Source organism: Parus major, chromosome 7 (genome assembly GCF_001522545.3).
Source record: "Parus major isolate Abel chromosome 7, Parus_major1.1, whole genome shotgun sequence".
In the NCBI taxonomy this organism is placed as follows: domain Eukaryota; kingdom Metazoa; phylum Chordata; class Aves; order Passeriformes; family Paridae; genus Parus; species Parus major.
The window spans coordinates 23,637,685-23,662,283 of NC_031776.1; the positions used below are offsets into that span (position 1 = coordinate 23,637,685).

The following is a 24,599-nucleotide window of genomic DNA, read 5'->3' on the forward strand; positions in this document are numbered from 1 at the left end:
ACTCTGGACTTCAAGGCAAGTGGTTCTCAGTATAACTTAGTGGTGTATGCCCTAGGAGGCACAGGGCAAGGATCTGAATCTATAAGAAGTCTGCAAGTAGAACTGAATTCTTTACAGTTGATTCATGGGGGTTTTATTAATGGCTGAACAGTAAGTCACAGTGGCATTGGCTTGCTTGTTCTGATTTAAATACCTTCTCTTTGTACAACATTCAATCAGTATTTTGCCTGTGAAGTTTAAATTTGTCATGTTTTCAGGAAAAACCAGGAATTTAGAAAGTATTTAAAATTACAAAGAAGTAACTTCACAACTTGAAAGGGTCTTTCAGAAAATGGGTTTGAGGACAGTCAGAAAAGGCAAAAATTATGACTTACTGGCTTTTTCAGTAAAAAGGTTTTAAACTACACTGAAAACTTTTGCTTACATTTTTGACATTGCAGCCCCTTTTCAGATTTTCTTTGCAAATGTTCTGAGGAGCATATCTGTGTAGTCTTAGCTGAAGGTGTTACTTGGGCAAAGTTAAATGCCTCCCATGAAATCTCTTTTATGTCCATAAATTATAAATGATTTATACTTGTAGCTATTTCAACAGTTATGTAAAACATACAGTACCATATTTATTATAGTGGATATGATAAAAGTATGTTCAAATAATTACAAATCAGATATAGCCAAGACTGTTAAAAGGTGAGAATAATTCTAAGAAAACAGAATTCCTGGTAAGATGATAATGTAACCATTGACTCTGAATACCAATGTTATTGTAATAAAGAGCTTCGACTGAACTTTGTGAGAGTTCATGCAAAGAGGAGGGCAAGTTTAAATTGGATTTAGGAATAACTAAACGAAGGTAACTAAGTACAGTTAATCAGACCATTAGGGGGTCTAGACTGAGAGAACAGCGGGACTGCGGTTTTGAAGACAAATTATCCAAAAATAATACATAATCTAAATTATCAATAAGCCAAGTTTAGTTTATACTGTGATCCCGTTACATAGCAAAAGTCAACTAAAACTGAAGCATGTCTGCTGTGAAGGGGCATGTGCTCCAACTTGTTTGAAATAACAAAAGTCCCAACTGACTTGTTACATAAAACATATTTTCAGACTCCAAGGACCAACAGGCTAAGACAAACGTCATTGTTTAAATTTAAAGAACTCTGCGTGTGCTTCCGAGTTGGTGTTAAGATGTCTGATAAATATATATACTGGTAAGTTGTACAAGTAGGAGAAAATATTTATCTTTTAAGTCGCATAAATGTGTTTTGGCTGGCCTATGCTGATGGCATAACTTCTCCCTTCTTTATGGTTTGGTGGTTTTATGTGGATTGCAAGGAGGTTTTGTAGAATGGCCACTATACTCACCATTATTCCTGGAAACTCTGTGGCCTTACTACTGGACTTCTATTACCTGAAACAAGTCCGTGTTCATATTTGGGAGGAAAATGGGACCAGACAATGCCCAGCCCCTCCACCACTTTAGGTTGTCCTCTAAACCTTTCACCCTCTGCGGCTCTTTCAAATATTTTTTGGCTCCTTTCCTTTACTCTTCCTCTCTCTTTTTCAGGTCTCTACTAGGAAACTTATTTCAGTTTCATTTGTCTCTTGTCATGTACATTTTGGTGTTTACTCATCATGTTGACTACTGAACATTCTGCAGTTTGCAAATTTGACCTCTAACTCAGATTCTGCAGTAGTAAGGATGTGAAGTGTGTTGGTAAAAAAGGAACACTAGTGGCACTTATGTACACTAAAACTCTAATTTGAAAGTCAAACAAAACCACACAATTATGATCTGGCAGAGCAAAGAGAAGTGAATTATTTAGTTACCCATTCTATATTTTGGTAGCCCACACCACATTCTTAAACATTCCTTTCCTTTATTCAGCTATTGAACCACCTTACAATTTGGCTCTTGTTGTCTGGAGTATTCTTTTTGAACAGTTTACAAAGAAAAAGAAACTTGTATCTGCACTGATGGGTTGCCATGGTATTACTGATAATTATTGTTGAGTAATGTTTTGATAGTGCACCAGAGCTACATCTTTTAGTGGCTCTGAATTTTTACTCCCTCTGGCAAGCTGCCTATAAATATCTATTATTTATAAATATTCTTGGCCCATTGTCCTTTGGGCCTACCACCTGCATTACAAAAAAATTGCTTCTGTGGATGTCAATCCATTCATCTCCTTTTGTGCAAGGAAGGTGCTCTATACAGATTTGCATAATGGCACCTTTACACCCCTTTAAATCCTTCTGTTATATCAAAGAAATCTGGCAATTTTAATCATTACTGCATTGCCACTTTCTGCCCTAAATTCGTTCTTTGTTACACTCTGCCATTGCCAATAATGTACTCTGGAAATTCTTCAGGATTGTGTGGTTTTGGCTTTGCTTATCAAACACTGATGTCTCCTTGTAATAAAATTAGAAAATGGTAAGCAGTAATGGAGGTGTCTCGCAGACATTTCCTGGGTCAGGACCCTTCTCAAATGGCACATTCTACTCTTTCTTTAAAACTAGACCAAGTATAAAAGCCTATTCAACATTAATTTTATACATTGGGGTTGTATTTTGGTGGGGGTTGGGAATTTTCTTTTAGGTTTTTTGTAATTTTAGGTGATTTTTTTTTTTACTGTAATAAACATCTGCACTTGACTAATGAAATAAACTGTTTCAGACCTCATACTTCTGAGTGTCATTTTAAAACCCAACAGCAGTCTATACAGACAGCAGAGAATGCATCCAGTTCCTCAGGAGATGTAGCACAATGGATTGCTAGAATATTTTCATTAATTTGCCTCTACTTTAATTGTATAAGCTTCACATATAAAGTTGATAGTTGGTAATCACAGAATGTTTGACTGGTATTGAAAATTTGCTGAGGTTTGCCAGTAATGAGATCTGAATGTCTGGAGCTGCTTTACGGGCTGTGCCAGGTGAGCTCCCTGTTTCACTGAAATCACAGATTCTCTGAGTGTTTGCATGTTGAGGTTTTAAATGGGGTCTGTGTTTCAGACCATTTTACTGCAAACAAACATAAATCTAACAATAAGTAAACTGAGTGCAGATGGGGTTATACAATACAGTTCCTGTGTTGGGACTACTGCCACCTCCAGAAATTCATCAGAAGGAAATCAGGTACTGTTCTGATGAAGTACTTAAAAGATAAAGCTTTGGAAGCTTTTTCAAGTATCCTGGCTAGAAACAATATGTCCTACAATGAGGTTCATGGAAAAGGGGTCGCAGGGGAAAACAGAGGACTATTCCAGATAGGGAAACTGGAAAAAGATACAGAGAAAGCTACTACCCAGTTGCAAAACTGTAACCTTTACAGCATAATGTATCCAAGTTTATCTCACTAGCACATTAATAGCAGCAGATGCTTTACCTTAATCATGTAGGACTCCAAATTAAAAAAAAAAAAAACGAACAACCATACTGATAGCTGTGGGCAGGATTTTCTAGGAAGGATGCACATATTCCTTCCATCAATCTAGAAATTACAATGTTAACATAATTTAAAAATCTGTGTAACTGTCTCTCTCCAGAGAGAGAATTCTCTATCTTTAGAAAAATATCAAAGAAATAATGTAGCTACACTACATAGAAATGTATAAAGAAAAACTTCAGAAGTTCCCTGGTGATGTTCTTGCAAAGCTCAGTGATAGCAAGTACATAATGTCCTGTGATGCCTTGGCTACCTGAAATGTGATGTACCAAGGCTACCTGAAAAAGTAATCAAGAAATCTGTAGCTGCAAACTAAGCCAATTATTTTCTTTCTTCTCTCTCTGACATACACCTTTTTTTTTAACAAAATATGTACACATCTGTAGGCTGTTGTCATGGTTGTAGTAGTCATCTTTCCTAGATGAAATGTCTCTCAAACTTCTTATGTAGTTTTTAAAAACCTTTTCATTTCTTTTTCCTGTTGCTCTTCTCTGGACCCTTTCAAGTATGATGAAGTCCATTTCAAATACATTATTTTAGCTTTAACCAGCAAATACTTTGATAGATTTTATTCCTGTAATATTTACTGCTGTATCCATAAAGACTGATGCGCCTGTCTAACCTCGGAGTCATTTGTTTCAGCGGACTTATCAGTGCTCTAAGTAAGCATGTACACAGAGTTTAAGCAGCACAGAGCTTAACAGCCTCAAATTCAAAGTGAATGTAAATAAGGAAAACAAAAGCTAGTAATTTTGACGCTTACTAGATTTACTTTTCCAGCAGTTTATTCATAATTCTGTTCTAGAAATGTGGATCTTCCTTGAGACTTTCCTCTGTCCTCAGATTTTATCTGAGTGTCTGATTCACTTAAAAACCAAGATAGTCTCTTCCACAAAATTTCTGAAATTAATCAACATTTTATAAATAATCACTAACACCTTTGGAATTATACAGAAATACATATGAAAATTACACAAGTACTTCCTAAATGGTGTAGATTTCTACAAAAGTTGACACAAGCTGCTTATGTCCTGACCAAAAGATAAATCATTCTGAAATACAAATAACATCTCTCAATGTTGTAATTTACAGAAATTTTTGTAAGGTTACTGTGCTACTTACATGTGGATGCAGAAATGTTTTTCATATATGTTACAGCATAATGAAGGGTTCTAAGAGAATTTTTTACAGAAAATACTCTATTTTCTAACACAAGGGAATGAATTAATGCCACAGGAAAAAATAGGCCTAATCCTGCCTTTTTAAAATAGGAGAAAGATGGGGTGAGCTTTTCACCAAACTAATGGGTGAAAAAGGCAAAAAATGAAATTTGGCTGCATGTATAATGGGTAAATTTATCTGATTTGAATTATACAAAATAATAGGTTCGTTCTATTCAAGTCTCATCCCAGACCCACCCCCCTTTTCCAGCCCTAGGGGAGGGAGCGTTAAATAATGGTCTGTGTAAACTGATGCTCATGCAGTAAGAGTTTGGAGAAGTGCTGTTTGTACAAGTTAAAGCAGGCACTGAAGAAAGAGCAACCAAATAAAAAGCAGCTGCAGGAGCAAAGTGGACCCTTCTGAAATTAAAAGACATGTCTTTCTTCACCAGAGTTTTGACGATGAAATGCAAGCAGACACTTGAATGTGAGAGGACTTACTTTTACCAGGCGCTTTTTGCCAGCAGCAGGTTTCCCGGCCAGCCCCGGCTGTGCAGCAGCCAGTCCCTGGAGGTGCGGAGCAGCCCGCGGGCGGCGGCGGGGAACAAAGGCGAGGGGCGCGGAGCGGAGCTGCTGGAGCCCCCCCCGCGCCGCCTGGGCAGGGTGAAGAGCCTGCACGAAATGCCCGGACCCAATACCCTCTACAACCTCTACGAGTTCTTCTGGAAGGACGGCTTCGGCCGCATTCATGAAATCCAGGTACAGCTCCCTCGGGTATATAATGCTTTAATCACGCCACGATTACTTAAACCTTTCCTCCCCTCATAAAGCGCCGGTGAATCGCCGGGTCAGCAGCAGCGCAGCTGGGCATCGCCGCGCCGCCTCCCCGCTGGGGACAGCCGGGTTTCGGGGGATCCCCCACTCCAATTCCCGCAGCACCGGAGGCTCCGGCAGTTTTGTTTCCCAGGAGATCCCACGATCCCGGTTCCCCGTGCTCCGGCGCCCGCCAGCGCTCCCCGCGCATCTTTGTGCGCGGTCTGAAACACCGGGGAGGCGCCTCAAGCTGAAAAAAGTTTTGTTTTTGTTTTTTTTTTTTTGTTTTTTTTTTTTTTTTTTTAAACTGGGCTGTTTCACAAGCTTGCAGAGGGCTTATTTTTGGCGGGTAGGGCTGAGAAGTTTACCCGGACTCTTAGAGCTCAGCACCCACCCGTGCGGCGAGGTTGTGCCGGCAGCCGGGGCCGCACAGCCCTGCCGCGGCTGAGACGCCTCGGCCGCTGCCCTTCCCTCAGCCCGGCCCGGCGCTGCTCCACCGCGTTCAGGGACCATTTTGTCTCTCCTATCCCGGCCTCCCCTTACGTAAATACACTTTGCCTATATCGGTGCTCTGAGGGGGCGGTAGATGCGCCTGGCCCCGCTGCCGTCAGCGCTGGCCGGCCCCCGGCGGCCGCCCCCGTCCCTTGGGCGGGAGGCGGGCGGTTTGAACCCTGCCGGGGGGGCGAGCTCCGGCCCGGGAGCGGCCACAGGCCCCGCGGCCCTGCCGCCCCCTCCCCGGCCTCCACATTGGAGCGGGGGAGGGGAGCGGGTGGCGGGAAGCGGGGCCGGATGGCGGCCTGAGGGGAGGGAAGGAGGGAGGCAGGCGAGAGCCGCTCCTGTCACCTGGCGTGTGGCGGTGCTGGAGCCTGGGGAGGCGGTCAAGCCAACCGGAGACCGGGTGGGGCTTGAGAAGCGTCCTCTGGTCCGGGCACCTGCAGTGCTGTGGCGTCCCGCGGGCCGCGGCGGGTCCCCTCGCTCGGTCGCACCTGGTGAGGGAGGGTGAGGCGCGTTATTCCTGCGGGAGCTGCGTGGACCAGGATCCTCCTTCTCTGCGCAGCGCCTCGGGGATGCTGGCATGGGCAGCGCTCTTACCATAAGGCTGTCGCTATCCAGAGATAAATTCTTTTGGCTGCTTGGCCAAACATGTGGGTTTCATTCCTGAAAAGTCACAGTGCATCTCCTGGGGCCCTTTCCCCGTGTAGTCCAAGCGATTCTAAAGGAAGCACTTTGTGTAGAAGAGAGGAAAACGGTGTTTTTCACTCTTTTGCAGCTGTGGATCCATAAGCTTTCCATCGGCAGTACGCCGTTTGGAATACCTCAAATGGGGTTATTTTGTTATTTTGTTTTTCTTAGTGACCTTTCCCAAATCGCTAGGACTAAATTCACAGTCAGCCCCAAGAGGTTTGCTGCCTGAAAATTACTGAAATTTCAGGAAGAAAGAAGAGAGAGAAAGGGAAATAAGAATAGAAATGGGAAACGAAAGAAAATAGAATTTTAAATTGTTTGAGGATCAAAACCTGAAAGTTAAGATTTACAAAGGGCCTAAAAACACCAGAAAGAAGCAGGTGACAGAAAAAAAGAGAATCACATAAGTTGCTTAGTTTTGTCCAGCTTTCTTATATTTACGATTTAGATTTTTAAGAAGAAATATTAGGATCTATGTTATATTCCATGGCAGCCAGATCAAATTGCTAATGATGAATTGCTCAGCTTGATTGCTTGCTAACCGAGACACAAGCTTCAGATGAAACTTGAAGACAACTAAAGCTTTTTGTTTCATTCCGTTTCTTTTTTTCCTCTAACTCTGTGGTGGTGTACAGAATTTGAGAGGTACTCATCATAGTTTCATAACACTAAAAAAGATGCTACCATTGGATTCAAGTCCTTTCACTGTCAAAACAGTGAAAATCATTCAAAATATTAAAAAGAATATAAGACATACTAAATAGTACATCCTTTTCACTACCATTAACTGAGATGGGTGTTTTCTTCTTTAGTGAATACTATTCCTAGAAAGGAAAGTGTGAGGATGGTTAAGAAAAAGTCGCAATATAATACTCGTTTTCATTCTGCTTAGAGTCTCAAGAATCACAGGATGCCCTGTTTGCCTACACATAGAATGCAAGTAGGCATTAAATTTAACAGTCTGTTAAATTTAACAATACAGTGAACATGAGGAATGAATTAATCCCAAACGCTTTGGGAACCAGCACAGCTACTTAAACGATGTCCTTTGGTGCACACAAATATTTGCCCGCTATATGCACAAGGGGTGGGGAAGCTGAGTGCTTTTTCACAAAGGAGGTTCTGTTCTCAGTAACATGATTCCAGTTAGTCCTGGCCAAAGTAGTAATGCCTACAGCAATTATGACAAGGGGAAAGTATTTTAAATTTGATGGGGTTGGATCTCCTTTGTCTCATCAGTGCTATGCAAGGCTAAAGAAAAGAAAGGTGAGGAGGGAGGGCTTAGGATGCTGGCAGTTTGAATTGATGATGTGTGAAAGAATGACTGATGTGAGAGTGGTATGTGAGGCATTAGAGCGGAACATTTTCAAGGTTTGGAATGAGAGAAAGAAAAACCCACGATGTGATAGAAAACATGGAAATAGAAATCCTGGGCACTGTTTTATACATCAAGTTGATAGAATGGTTCTGTCTATTGAAAGAAAGGGATGTCCAAATACTTTGTCCTTGTTCATTTCTGGTGTAACACTAGTATTTAACTTATTTGATTGGATATCTTGTCACTTGATTTATTTTCTTTTGAATTTTGTTTTCCCATTTAAACCTCACCATCAATGAAAATAATAAACTGCTCCATAAAAACCAAAATTTGTTGAACCATTTTTCTGTGACTGGTGGCCTGTATCCTCCTCACTCCACTGATTTTTCCTTGCTGTACTCCTTTCCCAACTCATGCTTTCCTTTAGAGACACATACTCTCGAAGTTATGACCTCCAAGTTCAGTATCCCTGAAGTATTTTTGAGGCAAGAGTTTGGGTTTTGGGAGTGCTTGTTCATACATTGCTCCATCTGTGGTGTTTGTTAGTAGCAGATCAAGCAGAAATGACAACTGACTTCCTGCTGTAGCATTTCACTCATCAGGATGACTAATACATGTGTCTCATATGAATCCAGAAGCTGATTTTTGAAAATGGTAAGAATATCGTTTTGGGAGACCTTTAGAACTTAGACTGAAGTTGGCCATTGTGTTCCAAAAGTAGTTAAGAGGTGACTGGCAGAGACCACAATTGCACAACTCATGTTTTATTTGGAAACTAGACAAAAAGAATTACAATTTTATGTGCACTTGGTATCATATTCTGAAGAGTGATTCATGTGTCTTAAACTTATTGTTGGCAATTAAACAATTCATTTCTGTAACTAAGATTGAATAAAATATATTTCACCTACGTTAATCTTGGGTCAATACTAGACTTTCACAAGTGTAGTTGGTGTCAAACATCTTTGGTTTATAATCAGCATAACTCTCTGTGCAGATGTCTTTAGATTAGAATGTAGGTAGTGTGTCAAAATTAAACTTTGGTCGGTTTAACTGGTCTTAATAGTTTAACCAGAAATAAAGGCTTTAAAATTGATTATCTTTTTAATAACTGCTTTGCAGTTTTGCTGGGGTTTTTTCCCTCTGAAATGAGGATGTACCTCAACTCCAAGTCAACTTGTGAAAATTGAGTTTCACTTCATTACCATGTCAGAATGAAAATTATTTTAAATAATCAGTAACATTTCATGGGACAGTGATAGTGCAATCTTACTGGTAAACTTTTTGGGTTGGTTTTGTTTGGTTGGTTTAATATATATACACAGTTCAATGTTTTCCAATCCTCTTTATTAATTTCCAATCCTCTTGTTTGCCTCCAGCCTGAATCACATGATTTGTGGATCAACCACTCAATAAACTCTACTGCAAGAATAAGACCCCATTTCTTCCTTTCTTTTGCAGAATTAGCATATGTCTCTCTCAAGTTCACTGCTGACAAATCTGTTCCAAAATGCAGCTTTTCACTAGGCTGTTGTGCTGTCATTATTCTTGGTTAGGTGTGATAAACTCATACAAAGTTTTTTTAATAAACAATTAAATAGAGTAAGTAGTTCTTACACATGATATTAAATTATATCTTTCTATTATGCTGGTCATTTAACCCTATATACTTCCATGTTTTTAATTTTTGCAGACATTCTTTCTAACCTGTTTGATCTGAAGGGATGTGTTTTAAAGTGCACCAGGTCCTTTCATCTTCTCAGTGTTTGGTTTCACTTACACTCTGCCTTAGAGCTTTGGGTCTTTTCAGTCAGGGTCCTGAACCCTGTGACCTCTCTGTTTTCCTTGTGAATATTTCACAGTAATGCTTAGATGCTTCTCCTGACATTTCAAACTGTTCCTTGACTAGAAGGCTGGGGATCAAATTTTAGATGTGAGAGATTGTGTATGACAAATTGTCAGTTTCCTTTTGTGGTAGTTTTCCTTAGTAATACTTGGCTTCTGTTTCTCTTTGTTGGTGATGCTGTAGCAAAAACACACTCAGGAATATGGAAAGATCTTCAAGTCTCACTTTGGTCCCCAGTTTGTTGTATCCATTGCAGATCGAGACATGGTTGCTCAAGTCCTCCGAGCAGAAGGCAGAGCACCACAAAGAGCCAACATGGAATCCTGGCAGGAATATAGAGATTTACGGGGGAGAGCCACAGGGCTCATTTCTGCGTAAGTGTTGTTAGTCCTTCACTTTCCTTGTTTTCTTGTGTTTAGTGATTTTCTGAAAGACTACAAGTCATCTGGGAAAGCAGGCTTTTTTCTTTGGGGAAATTTGCATCTAGTGGGGGGAAGGGAGCAGGTATTTGTGGTGAATGCTGTGCATTTGTTCTGCTGTGAAATTTCAAAGGGATGGTAATGATGTGTAGTTGAATGTGCAGTGAGCTACTTTACACGAAGACATTCTTTGGGAATGTGTATCAACTGGAGTTGTCTGAGCTGACTCACCTGCAAACAGTTTTGCAGAATAGAGCTTACTAGCTTTGGCATTGCACTGCATGAATGTGGCTTTATTGCATCAGTTCTAGACTCTTCCATCTGGATGGCAGTGTGCTGTGTGGAATTGTTGGCTCAGATTTGTTTTAGCTTTATGGTTCACCGAAATGCCCCCTCCATAGACTAACGTAGAGAATGGTCAATTCACACTGTAGTGCATCCCCACACAGATATTTTTGAATCTGGCTGATTCCAGAGGAGTTATCTGTCTGTACAGCTTGCATAACCTGGCAGAGCATGTGGGTGTGGTTAATTGCCACTGGGAACTACTCACAGTCCCCACTGACATAGGATGTTTATTTAGAGGGAAATTAATTTCCTGAGTCATGGGCAGTCTGTTTTTTCATGGTAGCAAAAGGCTTTATGTATTGCACTGCAGACTCAAATCTTAAGCTGCAGTTGAGACTCAAACTAACAGTTTCTTGATGCTTAGTGAAAAGAGATCTTAAATCAGAGGACTCAGAAAATATTTGTTAAAGACATTAAATTCTTCTGCTGGCCAGTAAGTTTCTGTGCCTTGCAATGGCATTGCTCCAGGTTAAAAAAAAAAAAAGTAATGGGAAATATAACAATTTAAAATAAACACATAAAAGATAATTGCCCATTTTCATAAGGAATGGAAAGGTATTCCTGGAACCACTTTTCCCAAATACTGTGTTGATATGGAGCATGTAGATGCTAAATTCCAGATTTTTAGTCTTCAGCAAAAAGGTTTCCATGCATGGATCTGCTAAAGCCGAATCTGTAGCTGTAAGTGGTTTCTCTACAGGTAGGTCTGCTCTCATTACTTTGTAGGTTTAGAACTGGGGTAGCTGAAAGTGATGTATCAGTAATGGAATTTATGGTACCAGCTCAAGCTGTTGATTTGTCAGATCTGAATGTGATACTTTTACTTGGTAATTAAGTACTGGTTCTGTGTAAAATCAATTTTGCAGACTACTTATTCAAATATTTATTTAAAAGCAATTTTAGTAGACTATTTTACTAATTTCTTACATTAGCCACTACTAGCAGACTAACATCGGGACACTTGTCAAATTCGGAATACTGAGTGGGCAAGTTCTGTCACTCAACCCAGAGATTGATTGGCACCTTAACATACATAGTGACACTGAAATTTAATGAGGACATGCAATAAATACAGAATAAAGTTGTAGGAGCATAATACAAAAACATACATTATCATAATTTTCATTTTACCATTTGTTTTCATTTGACATGAAGAATCACAAATAGTATAGTTGCAGAGCTCTTACCCAGCTGATGATTGTTAAGGAAAACTATTTACAGACATTATTAATAATTTCTTCTAGGGAGGGAGAGCAATGGCTAAAAATGAGAAGTGTACTGAGGCAAAAAATTCTGAAACCCAAAGACGTGGCTGTTTACTCTGAAGGAGTTAATGAAGTTATCACAGACTTAATTAAAAGAATCCACACTCTCAGAAGTCAAGAGGAGGATGGGGAAACAGTGACCAATGTTAACAACCTTTTCTTCAAGTACTCAATGGAAGGTAAGCCCAGGGTGGATCTGTAAAGAAAATGGATGTAAAGCAGTGTGGTTGTGGTTTGGCATGTCTGTCAAATGACTGTGCCCTGTTGTGATTAATCTGAAAAGGGAAGTTTGACAGTCTGCATTCATGTGTCCTTCTAGTTAGTGCAGTGGGTATCAGTAGAATTTCTTTGCAAAGTTCAAAGACCTGATACATTGTATTAAGGAGCAATTCCTATGGAAATGCTGGTGTATAGGTAAAATGTTCAATCAAGGCCTTGAACAGTCTCAGTATTCCATATTTCTGTGTTTATTTCTCAAGAATAAGGGTGGTGACCTTCTAACAGATGGCTTCTAAGACATGTTAATTTCAGAACATACCAGCCAAATTCCAATGAGGAATCCCCATGTGATGCATCTAAATTCAGTCCATAGCTCAATGTGGGAAAAGATACTTCTTTTCCCTGCCTACAGATGCCAAGTATGGGATTGTTCTGCTTGCCTTAAGATCATCTGCCACTGGGTACCATTAATGAGGGGAATGCTGAATGAAGCTCTGGACTGAGCCTGTATGGCATTTCCTGTGTTCTTACAGAAATCTCATAGTGATACATACTTCGTGTATTCCTTTAACTTTTCTAATCTTGTTAGATGTAATGTCTTTTAAAAACATTGGTACTCTTTTCTGACAGGCAGCTGAGTAATTTGGGATTTGAAGAACTTCCAAATTGCTCACTTATGAAGATGTGTCAAATTGCTAGCTGCCTGCTTGGTCTGTTTCACATTAATAGTGTCTAAAAATGGCATTTAACTACCAGTTTATGGAATTTCAAACTATGAGCTTACAGATTCACTATAACTGATGGGTTAGTTTAAATTCTTCACATTCTTTTATTTTTTCATTTATAATTGTGCTTGGCACACTTATTTTCCACATGACTTGCTGTTTATTTAACTTACCCTGTAACTGTTCAGGGAACCAATACATAAAATTTCTTTGAAAGGACCTAGTAAGCAGCAAGAGGATGTAGAAGAACTAGCAGTTTCTGAAAGAGGCACACAAGAAAGAAAAGGCACAGAAAAAAATCTTCCCATGGTGGAAAATTAGGAAAGGAAGAGTGAGTTGAAAATAACCAAATTTTAAAATTATTTTGTCAGCAAAGACAATTTCTAGTGGGGATGCCCATACTACTGCAGAAAAAGATCTGTGAAAATTACAAGTCAGAACAAGAGACAGTTAACATTGTCACTTGCAACAGTGTCACACTTTCTGTTTTTTAGGGCGGTGTGGAGAATGGTGTGTGCAGTAAAGCACTGTCTGGAGTGCAAGCTTTTTATCCATTTACACAAACTCAATATCCATTTGCTACTAACTGATGACAGACACAGCCACTGGTAGAAACTCCTGTGTTGTCACCAGTTATCAGAAACGTCTTTGGACTTGTGTGTCCCTGTGTGTTCAGAGGCCAACAGGGCAGGCTGAGGATTTGTAGTGCAGGGTAAAACACAGCGAACAGGCTGGAGGCTGCTCCACTTCTGGTGGAATTCCTGTCTCTTCCCATGCTGAGCATTATTGACATAGCAACTACTGTCTTGCTGCAGTGCTTAGCTGGGCTGTTTTACTGTGTTTTGAATTTTTTTATGTTACTTAATTCCTTAAATTATTAATATGTATTAATGCATGTGTAGAGACAATTCTTTCATTTTTTTATGTGCAGGTGTGGCAACTATTCTGTATGAATGCCGGTTGGGCTGCCTTGAAAACAACATTCCACAGCAGACTGTTGAATATATTGAGGCTCTGGAATTGATGTTTAGCATGTTTAAGACCACTATGTATGCAGGTGCTATTCCCAAATGGCTTCGCCCACTTATTCCAAAACCCTGGAGAGAGTTCTGCAGATCCTGGGATGGACTCTTCAGATTTAGTAAGATTTAGTAGTAGAAAAGTTCAGCTGTATTTCTGCAGGTTCTGTGTGTGTTTGAACGGGACAAGCTGCATTTCTCTTCTAAAATTTTAAGAAGACTTTGTGGCAGAAGTAAGTTTCATATTAAATACAGACTGGCCAGGGGAACTGTTTTAAAAAATATTTAGCTGAAAACAAACTTTACTAGTACATTTCAAAACTCCCCTATTTTATACTGTTCTTTCTTTATGTATCTTCATCTGTTTCAGCACCCACTTGCCACTCCAGGTCCAAGTGCTTTGCCAAGGTTTTATCTTAAACCACTTCAGTTTTAATGAGGGTAGTTTTGTTGATTTCAGCAAAATTTCAATTAAGCACCCTGACAAATAATCACCACTAAAATTAAGTAGAAAGTTCATAAACTAGCCTCTGGCAATTAATTAAATACTTCATAAAGTTGATTTATATATACTCAGGTGACATTGAAATGCATTGATGTACTCCAATATGGGTTCCTTTGGTAAATAAAACATTCCAGGCTACTTTATGAATCAGTTTTCATATAAGTTCATTTAAGTAGGAAGAAGGAGTTGTCTTTGCAATTTTATTTTTTTAATATCCTTGAGTGTTAAAAAAACTTGAACCCTTTTCTCTCTCAAATATTGAGAGCTGGATTTTCATTTTTTTCTAAGTTCATTCTGTGAGCCATTAAAAGTATACATGGAACTGTAGGTGAAATTGCTCAGTGTGTCATTCACTGAAGTTTTAGAATTTTTGTTATTCAAAACAAAAGATGCTCCTAATCTTTGTCTTCAGAGTAATCAAGTTCTGTGGCTTTGACCTTCTGGTTGCTGCTAGCATCTTGTAGAGATACTTGCTAGCATCTTCTTGCAGACTCATCAGGAGACAAGCCAGGTGGGCATAAAAACTTGTCCTCAAGCTTCTCTCAAGGAAGGAAACTGAAGTCTCTTGTGTCATTTCCTTGTGGTCAGCATTCTCATGCTGTGAAACACCAAGGTTCCTGACAGCTCAATCTTTCCTTTCCATGAGTACCCAAGGATCTCCACTACCACTCTAAGATTTTTCCTTATGGAAATTTTTCTTCCCCCCCTGGATGTGCAGTGTAGTGTGAGAAATGTGGTTACTGAATGGAACCAGAAGAAAAATGAAAACGGAGGCTTAACAATTTTTTTGAATCCCAAAGGTCAAATCCATGTTGACAACAAATTGAAGGCTATTCAGTCTCAGCTGGACCAAGGAGAAGTACTGAAAGGTGGGCTACTTACACACCTCCTAGTGAGTAAGGAACTTACTTTGGAAGAGATCTATGCCAACATGACTGAAATGCTTCTGGCAGGAGTGGACACAGTAAGCTTGTAACCTTTTTTCTCGTGCATAGTTATTTTTGTAAACCAGTATCACTGGCAGATCTCTTCACAGGGGTTACGTTGTTTGTAAGGATGTAATTTTAACACATTGAAGCCATGACACCTTTAAAGTGATACAAAATACTTCCTGTACTGTGTAATCTCTCCACTGGAATGAAATCGCTGCTCTAGCTGTGTTTTACAGGAACCCACCACTTGAGAGTCTGTTCCACAGTTTATTAAACAGATAAAATAGCAATTGTCTTTGCATTCAGCTTGTATTTCAAGCATTTTCTTTTCATAGTTTGCTTATCAAGTAGGTGTTTGTGCTACTTTAGGTAAACCACAGTAGAAAAGTCAACTGAAAGTTAATGTGAAAAAAATAGATCAATAACCTCATGTGAGGAGTTTGGTAAAGGATTTTCATGTATGGCTAGTTAAACCACCTGGAACACACATTATGGATCAGATACCTGCTTTCTGCTGGCATCCATTAAGAGGGAGAAGTTAGGCCAGCAATGATGTGGATAAGGCATAAATTCACTCTACCCCTGCTTGTGGTGGCAACACAGAGTCAGGCTGAGGCAGAAAGCTGTGTAAAGGTTCAGGACTAATGGGGCTGGTGTATCCAGTATGTGAACAGCTAGGAATGTGTTTCAAGTGTCTCTCATTCTTCATTCTTCTGATTTGCCATACAGACCATTTGAAGTAACATTAATGTCATGTGTGTATCTTCCCTGCTGATTCCTGTCATATGAAATCAGTGTGGCTCAGTACTGACTGCAGCATGACAATTGGAAGAATAAAGAAAAAGATGAGATATTGTATGTAAAATGTATACAGAGTTATTTAGAATATCAATTAACTCTACTTCTATAGTTGATTGCTACTGAACAAATTTTTAAAAGAAATTGTATTAATTTGATAAAGAAGTGGTATGTAGGACTTGAATAGTCTTAGAGTAGAAAAGTTTAAAATAAGTAAAAAAGTAAAATGGTCTTAAAGAAAATAAAAACTCTCTGGATAATTGAATTCAGATTTTTTTTTTTTGCTTAAGAAAGTTTGTAAGGTTTCTAAAGAAAACAAAAAAACCCCAACACCAATCACTTTTGAATTCCAAAATAAGGAGCATATGTAAAACTTCTTATGTGCTGAATATGACTCCATTATTTAAATGTCCCAAGGGCTTATGAGTTTGCAGACATTTTTGATGTTTTGTTCTTGAATAAAACACAGTTATTAATCCTATTCATTTTCTAATCTTTCAGAGCATGAATTTTCCATTTTTAGTGTGTGACATTTGTCATTAAAATAAAAGGACAATGCTCATGCCAACAAGAATTTCCCTTTCCATTTGATTCAGCTTTCTCAGCTGGCAGCAGTCTTTTTCTGAGAGGACAATACTTCTGATCTCTTCATTTTCAAGTACAAAACAAAAATTGAAGGAATCTTTTTTTTCCCTACTGCTGTCAATTCAGATCTCATTTTATCATAGAAACTGAAAGAGGTTTAGAGGATTATAAAAGCTTTCAACAGAATTGTGAGGCAGTTGTTGGCTACAAAGCATTTTGTCTGTTGCTGGAACAGTCCTAATTTATAAGAAGCTATGAAGAAACTGGGAAGCTGGGAAGAAACACTGTTTATATCAGAGAAGCTGTGTACAGAGCTCTGTAGAATAGAACTGGGTTGCATTGTAGAAGGCACAGCCATTCAATATAGCAAGGAAAACATGAAAAGCCTATGAGCATGGTACTTCTAGCACTATACCCCAGTTTGAAGACAAGACATAAAAGGTCATCACCATGATGAATTTGCACTCTAAATTGATCTTAAGACCAAAATAAGACATTTCCACAAGCTGATGTTTTTTCCAGCTGTGGTGAAAAAAGATTAGATGATGGGTTTCTTTAAATTCTCTTGTGTTCAAAGTTGGATTATCTCCTGCCTAGTGTTTCTTTTTCACACAAAATAAAAATATTCTAAATGGTAGTGGTGTAGCATTCCTTACCAAAAAGGATAAAGTATAATCTTAGCAGGGATGATATCAGTTCTGTCATGTGGATGCTATGAGGGGACCACCATATGCTTAAAAAGGGTTGGAAGTGTTCTGAGTAGTATTTTCTTATCTTGTTTCCTGTGAAGTGTTTTTGTTGGAAGGAAAGGTGAAATGCATATTGAAAACTAAGGGCTAACTTAATCCATTGCTGTTTAAAGTGTTTATGTTTCAATATTGTTTACATAGTTGGGTTTGCATTTGGTTTGTCTGTTGCTTTTTATATTTCACTGGGAAAATATCAACATGGATTGTTTTGATATGTGGTGGACTTTTAGATGGAAAAGGGATGAAGGAGGAGATGGCAAAGTCTGGCAACTCCCATTAAATCCAGATGTGAATCATTGCCAGCCTGTTTCATAACTTTAAACATATAAAACACATAGTTGAAAGCTGATTGTTTTTCTTGGCTTGAGATTATTTTTAATGTAATCTTGTTGGGCTTGATGATTGTGATTTTTTCCTTAGACTTCTTTTACTTTGTCCTGGGCAATATACTTGCTGGCAAAGCACCCGGAGGTGCAGCAACGTGTTTATGAGGAAATAGTCAATAAGCTGAGGAAAAATCAAGTTCCAGCTGCCCATGATGTCCCAAAATTGCCTCTGATTAGAGCTGTCCTGAAAGAAACCTTGAGGTAAGTAGCAGACAATAAAAATATTTAATTCAATGTTATTCTAATGAATTTTGAGTCCATTTTAGCATTTTTAGTTTATTGTTGTTATTGCAATTTGCTGCTTCTACTTTTATTTATTTCAGCAGTATTGTGTCCAAGGATGCTTAAGCAATGAATAAGATAGATTATGTAATGTTTAATGTTTCTAAGTATGGTAGAAGTGGTATCACATACATAGGACATGTCTGTTAAGGTAAGGAATCAAAAGCTTGATTTTTCCCTTTAGTCTGTGTGACAAAATGTAGGAACCTCCTTCCCCACACTGGTACTTTCCAGTGCCGCTTCAATGATTTTAAGCTTTTTGATTTAAATTAAAGGCATGTGACATACTTTTTTTTAATATGTTTATACTAAATGTCCATCATGAGATGAGGGGAAGGGAGTAAGAGGATTTTAAAGAAGACATCAATAAAGCTTTTTCAGCTTTAGCAGCAGTGCTAAAATGTTGGCAGCTTGACCACCTACCTTCATGCTTGTACATGTGTAAAGCAAATAAATACATAGACCAAATAGCTCAACCATCAGTTACTAATAAATAACTTTTCTCAGATGATGGTTATATTCTCACACATGATTCAAAGTCTTTGAGGCTCCAAGGTGTTCTGTACTCCTGAAAAACATTTTTGGTGTAAATGAATATAGCATTCATCCAGCATATTTGCGAATGCAAATTTGAATCTAAATTTTTTTAATTGTATTAGTTATTACTGTTGAACTCCAGATAAATATTTCTCACTAGGTTATATCCAGTACTGCCAGGAAATGGAAGAGTAACCCAAAAAGACTTGATCATTGGAGGATACTTGATACCAAAAGGGGTAGGTTATGTTGCAGTCCGCTGCAGAGAACAGTTTAATTTTTGCTAATGAAATATGATCTTCTACAATATATATACACTTCATTGATTTTAAAAGATTTCACCATGCTAAAACATTAAGAGGAAAGTATTTCAGTAATACCCATTTATATGCCACAAACAAATTTTATGACTTGTTGTTGTTGTTTTGACATTTTTTTATTTGGGTCCTCACAGGCAAATGAAATTTATCATCGTGACTTCTTCTTAATATTTTTGAGGGTGGGGTCTATTAATAACATACTTGTGTAATGGTATAATTCAATTAAAAAAGCATGAATTTCATTATTCCTGCAGTTTTGTAATTCTTTGTCTGTTAACTCCCTTTGTAGAAAGTTTCTCTCTTTTTCTCATAGCAGCTTCATGAAACAATTCCCAATACTTGTGATTTGTTGCCATTTCCCTCCCCACTGCATCTTCTCTAATATATCCAGCAACCCTGAAAACAATTGGAAGATTATTTCCTTTGACCAATGGAGAAAGGGATTTGATTTTTGAAGTATCCCTTTGTCTTTAGGATTACTCAGAGTTGCTTAATTTTTATCACCTCTTATTGCAGAAATTACAGTAATTGCAAATTCTTTTATATTTTGTTATGTGCATTGGAACTAGCTAAGTATAAATATAACTTTTTTTCCTCAGACCCAGCTGGCACTTTGTCATTATGCTACTTCATACAGTGAAGAAAATTTCTCAGTGGCAAATGAGTTCCGACCTGAGCGCTGGCTGAGGAAAGATAATTTGGACAGAGTGGACAACTTTGGCTCCATCCCCTTTGGTTATGGCATTCGAAGTTGTATAGGAAAAAGAATTGCAGAGCTGGAAATCCATCTTGCACTGATTCAGGTTAGAACTATGTGACAGCATTACAAGAAGAAAAGTGAATTGGTATTATTTTTTTATATATGCCATTTCTGGGTATCTAGTATTAGACAACACTCCAAAACCTTTGTTTTGGAGTGTTGTCTAATGTACTCTTGGGGCAAGGACTTAAAAATTGAAAATAATAATGCTTGAAATGTAGCATACTACCTAAACTACATCTATCTAAAATGGTATGGTACACATGATGTAAAACTAAAGGTAAGTTTGTTAAGGAAATACATAGATTTGGTAGTAGGCTTACATAGAAGGTTTTTGTAAGCAAATAAGAAATCTTTCTTAATGTATATTAGAATGGTTACCTGCTCAGTTTCTGTGTTTTAGTTAAAAGGATTCAGAACTTACAAAGACATAAAATAGATTTTATGTCCTTGTACTGATCACGGTGTCACGACAGACAGTATAATTTTTCTGTGTTCTTTCTTCAAACTCATTATCATTTTAGATACACATAATTTATAGTCATATAAATAGTACATATTGAGATATATTGGTTTTGATTGATTCATATCATAAGGAAAATGTTCCCAACAGCTGCTACATTTTTTGTCATTTACAAGACAGCCTATAGCTCAAATAATGAGTCCAGACTGTGCAATCAAATAGCGAAAATTTGGTAACTATTTATAGCTACCTAACTATAAAAATATTTAGATCCATTTTATGTATTCAAAGGAAAGTTTGATTGAATTTTTCTTTGAATTTCCTTCAGTAAACTTCTAGAGCAATCTCTGAACAATTAGTGCCTGTCTTTTGGAACTGCAAGTGAGAGCTCTCCCGGGGGGTTGGTAAAACAAACATGCTTCCATCTTTTTGAAAAAGACACTCAAGGAAGCAGTGGAGAACCTGCTTTGTTTTCTGGAAAGAAACTAGAATAAAATAGCACACAACCTATTTACAAACATAGAGGTGACATTTAAGTGAGTTAAAATTAGAAACATATGGAGCTCATCAAAAAGAAATTGTTTCAGACCAGTCTGATTTCTTTCTTTAACTTGATCACTTACCTCATGTGGGGGTATAAAGTAAGTCATGTATTCTGACTTCAGGAAGTATGTTCACATGTCCTGTATGTTTTTCTCTCCATTAAATTAATAAAATTTGTTCCAGATGGAAGTGCCCATAAAATACATGCACAGCTGTTTGGAAAAAGGAAATAGCTGGAGGCAGTGGCTATCAAATATTTGCTGTTGAACTGGGAAAGCATTTAATTAAAATTCTATAAAAGTCTGTCCTGCATTTGATTTAGGCTGTTATTTTCATTAACAGAGTAAGTGATGGATTAGAGAATACTTTTACAGTTTTCATGGGATACCAAGCTGTTGTGAATTAAGTTATAATCAGGGGATGTGAATATAGAATTTTGACGAAAAAGGAGAAATGTTCCAGAAGCAACACAAAATTATTCACTAGTAACAGTTACAAGTTAGTGCCCTTGAGAAGAAAGAAATGCATAAATATAAATTTGTATACAACTGTCTGGATAATATTAGTATCATAGGAACAGACTGGATTGATATAGTAAAAAGTTGGTCAATTCTGACAAGGCTATGTGATTCTAGATAATATCAGCAGCATTAGCAGGCATTTTTTATGTCAGAAAGAGGAGCTAAATTACCAAACTGATGAATTCTCACTAGGCAACTATAAACTACTATCCCTATACGCTGCATTTTAAAGACAATATAGCCAAATTCAACAATATTTGGAAGACAAAGATAATAAGAAGGATAAGAGATAATTACTTTATTTATAGAAAAAAGTGTTTGAGATTTATTAGGAAAAGTTGAGGATGTCGCAGTATTTTCCTCCTGAAAGTGTGAAAGTAGATAGCCGAGGTATTCTTCTTTCAGAAAAATGTGTCTGATGGGATTGGGATTCCTATAGCTTTCTTGATAATTTCACACATTGATTGATTCTTAAGGAAGTGAAATAAAAAACACATAGAGAGGAACCTCACAAAGTTTTTAAGAGACCTTTGAAACTTTGAACAGTTTCTCTGATAGTTCAGACTGTTTAATCTGGTTATGTAGAAGTTCTTCAGTAAGGACTTGCTTGGTCCTCCCTCCATCAGAGGAGGAAGATTTTGAACTATAACCTTTACCTTGTAACACCTTTTTTTTTCCTGGATGGGAATCATAGCACTTAAACGCTGCCCAACTGGCAGCACATATTTTGCTTGTGACAGTCTGTTATGCTCTCTTGTTTAAAGGCTACTCTTCACTGGTAATTTTGCAGTTTTTCTAATACTTGTCCTGTTTATGTTCACAGTTACTTCAGAATTTTGAAATCAAAATTTCTCCCAAAACGGAACCAGTTCATGCCAAAACTCATGGACTTTTGACTCCTGCAAATTCCATCAATGTCAGATTTTCTGACAGGAAGTGAAACTCAAATGTTCTGGAAATACTCATACAGTTTTCATGGAAACAGGTTTGCATTTTGTGAAAGTTTAAAACACACTTGTTCTCTGGTTTGTAGGTATTTGACAATATAATGAAGTATTATGTTCTGCCTTAGTTCTAGCAGTACATAAGAGCAATTACCTCTCCTGTAACAGTTAATTACACATATGAAAATATATACCAAAAAATTCCTTCTTGCACTGGGAATCTCCTTTTATTTAGAAGAATTCCTAGTAATAACAAGACATGCATTGAAAAAAAATCAACCCAAAGTAAATTTGGACATGTCAATATCATTCAGTAGTTTTGTTACGCTGCTATTCAGTGAGTGTATTTGAGAACAAGGGGATTATTATATAATATGTGGAAATTAGCTGCATGTATAAGTTTGTATTTTCCTGTTTCTTGTCCTCCAGTGGGTTTTTTTAGAAGTTTCCATGTAACACTGCAATTATGAGACCATTTTTTTATATATAAAAACAATTACTCTGCATGTATGAAAAAAAAAATCCAGTAATATAAAAAGTAAAGATAGAAAAAGTACAACTTGTCATGTTGTTTAGACTTGAAATACAGAACATATACAAATTTATCTAAACTTAATCCCCATAGAATGTTTCTATATAGTTTTTAAAAAATAAAAATCTTAAAAATGAAAGTTTAAATGTCACATTGGAGAGTTTGAAGCCAGGCATTGTTCTCATCACCAAAGCACAAGACACTTTCATTGTTCTAGCTAATATGTCAAACTCAAATGTAAATATTAAAAGGAAGTAGTTGTTACATGTTTATCATTTTTAAAATACTACTTTTAACTTTATTCACAGTTCTTCAGCAGTAAGAACTGTAAACTTCCCATTTTAACTTGCTGAACCCAGAGGTAAATACAGAGTTCTGTAGGATGGCAATGTGACTACTGATGTATTCAGAGAGGTTTTTTGCTATCTGGTGCCTAACAGAAAGAGTGGACACCTGGAAGTTTGGGTTTTGTCTTTTGGGAATAATTTTGTTTGTTTGTTTGTTTGTTTGGTTTTTTCATTATTACTACTTTTCCTGTGACAGCCAACAGAAAACTCTTACATGATACTTTGGATAACTTTAGTATCACTGCACTAACCTTACATTCTCATTTTTGAGACAAACCTTGTACCCTGTATCCACTTTATGCCTTGAACAACATTCAAGCCTGCATATCCAAATATGATACATATGTAATTATATATAGTTAACTGTTTACATGTCAGGCTCTGACTGATTTTTGGGACGTAGTTTACATAATGACAATCATAAATATTTCAGCTAAATAAACTTAGCAAAAGTTTTGCAACTTGGTTTTTAAAATGGCAAAATTTTTCTTTGATTGTCTACCTTGGGAAGTCAAAGACAGGTTAGAAATTAAATAGCACTGTAGTTTTAATTATGTACATGAAATTTCACATTGCTAGCTAGCTACTATAGTCACATTGTTATAGTATTTTGATTCCTTTTTGCGGTGCCTTTTCAAGGTTTAGATAAAAAAATCCCAAAATCTCCTTTGTATGGAACTCATATACAAAATAATAACACTAAATAAAATTTATCTGGTCTATAAGAGGATGAAATGCTTACATAAAGACTTTAAAATGTTATCCTTGTATCGAGTGTATATGTGTACTGTAAGAAAACTAGGTATTCTGTTAGGAGTATTTTCCTAGAACAAGCTTGCCTTCTTCCAGGGCTTCCAATTACTCCATATTTTGAGTTTATTTTATTTTTTTTTTCCCCTTTTTTTCCCTTTTCTCATTGTTCATTTCAATTGTCTCCATCTTAAATCAAGTGAAGAGATTTGTATTTGCCAGAGCCAGCTGACATCCCAAAGGAGATGTTTTGCAAAATCAGTTTAAAAGTCTATGGACTGAGTATTTGACTCCATAACTCTGCCTGGTTTTGTTGACTTGGAGACAAAGAACTCCTGCCTTGAATCTAAATTTGGATGCCATATGGTGCCTAGCTTTTGCTTTGTCATAGCATCATTAGAAACACTAGCCACTGCTATGTTGCAGTACATTTGCTGCTTCGTATGAATCCCTAAGTAATACATCAATGTAGAAGATGGAAAAGACATTCTAAAATTCTTTTTGTAGCATTTGAATCTTTTAATGAAAACAGCCAACATTTTGTTCTAATAGAGCACCTATCCATGTAAGTTGTCTTTTATACATAATAAAATATTTATACAGAATTTAAAAGTCTTGGTTCTTATTTTAATTACTATTTATACTTGCATTTTCCTTTAACAGCTTAAAGTCTTTAACTTGTTGTATTGAGCTGAAATATTCACTGCTTCATGGGAAATTAACAGTTCAGCTAGAAAATACGGGGATTCTTACAAGAATTGAAGGTGTGTAATGAATTGGCAAAAGGGGAAATAACATTATGTTAAGAGTACTGTCATTGGGGAGGAAAGGTACTAGCAAAGTTATCCAAGAAATACCCAAGGACTGACTCTAATGT

General features: G+C 37.4%; 1 protein-coding gene across 1 annotated transcript; it reads left to right on the top strand.

Annotated features, from left to right (window-relative positions):
- The first annotated feature begins 4,688 nt into the window (after nt 1-4,688).
- LOC107207282 (cytochrome P450 27C1) lies at nt 4,689-24,327 on the top strand. Its single transcript, XM_015634116.2, has 9 exons — nt 4,689-5,370; nt 9,957-10,147; nt 11,785-11,984; nt 13,681-13,890; nt 15,074-15,237; nt 17,758-17,924; nt 18,703-18,781; nt 19,462-19,665; nt 21,973-24,327. Exons 1-9 carry the CDS (start codon nt 5,047-5,049, stop codon nt 22,087-22,089), a joined length of 1,656 nt encoding a protein of 551 aa, XP_015489602.1. The 5' UTR covers nt 4,689-5,046; the 3' UTR covers nt 22,090-24,327.
- The last annotated feature ends 272 nt before the right edge of the window (nt 24,328-24,599 follow it).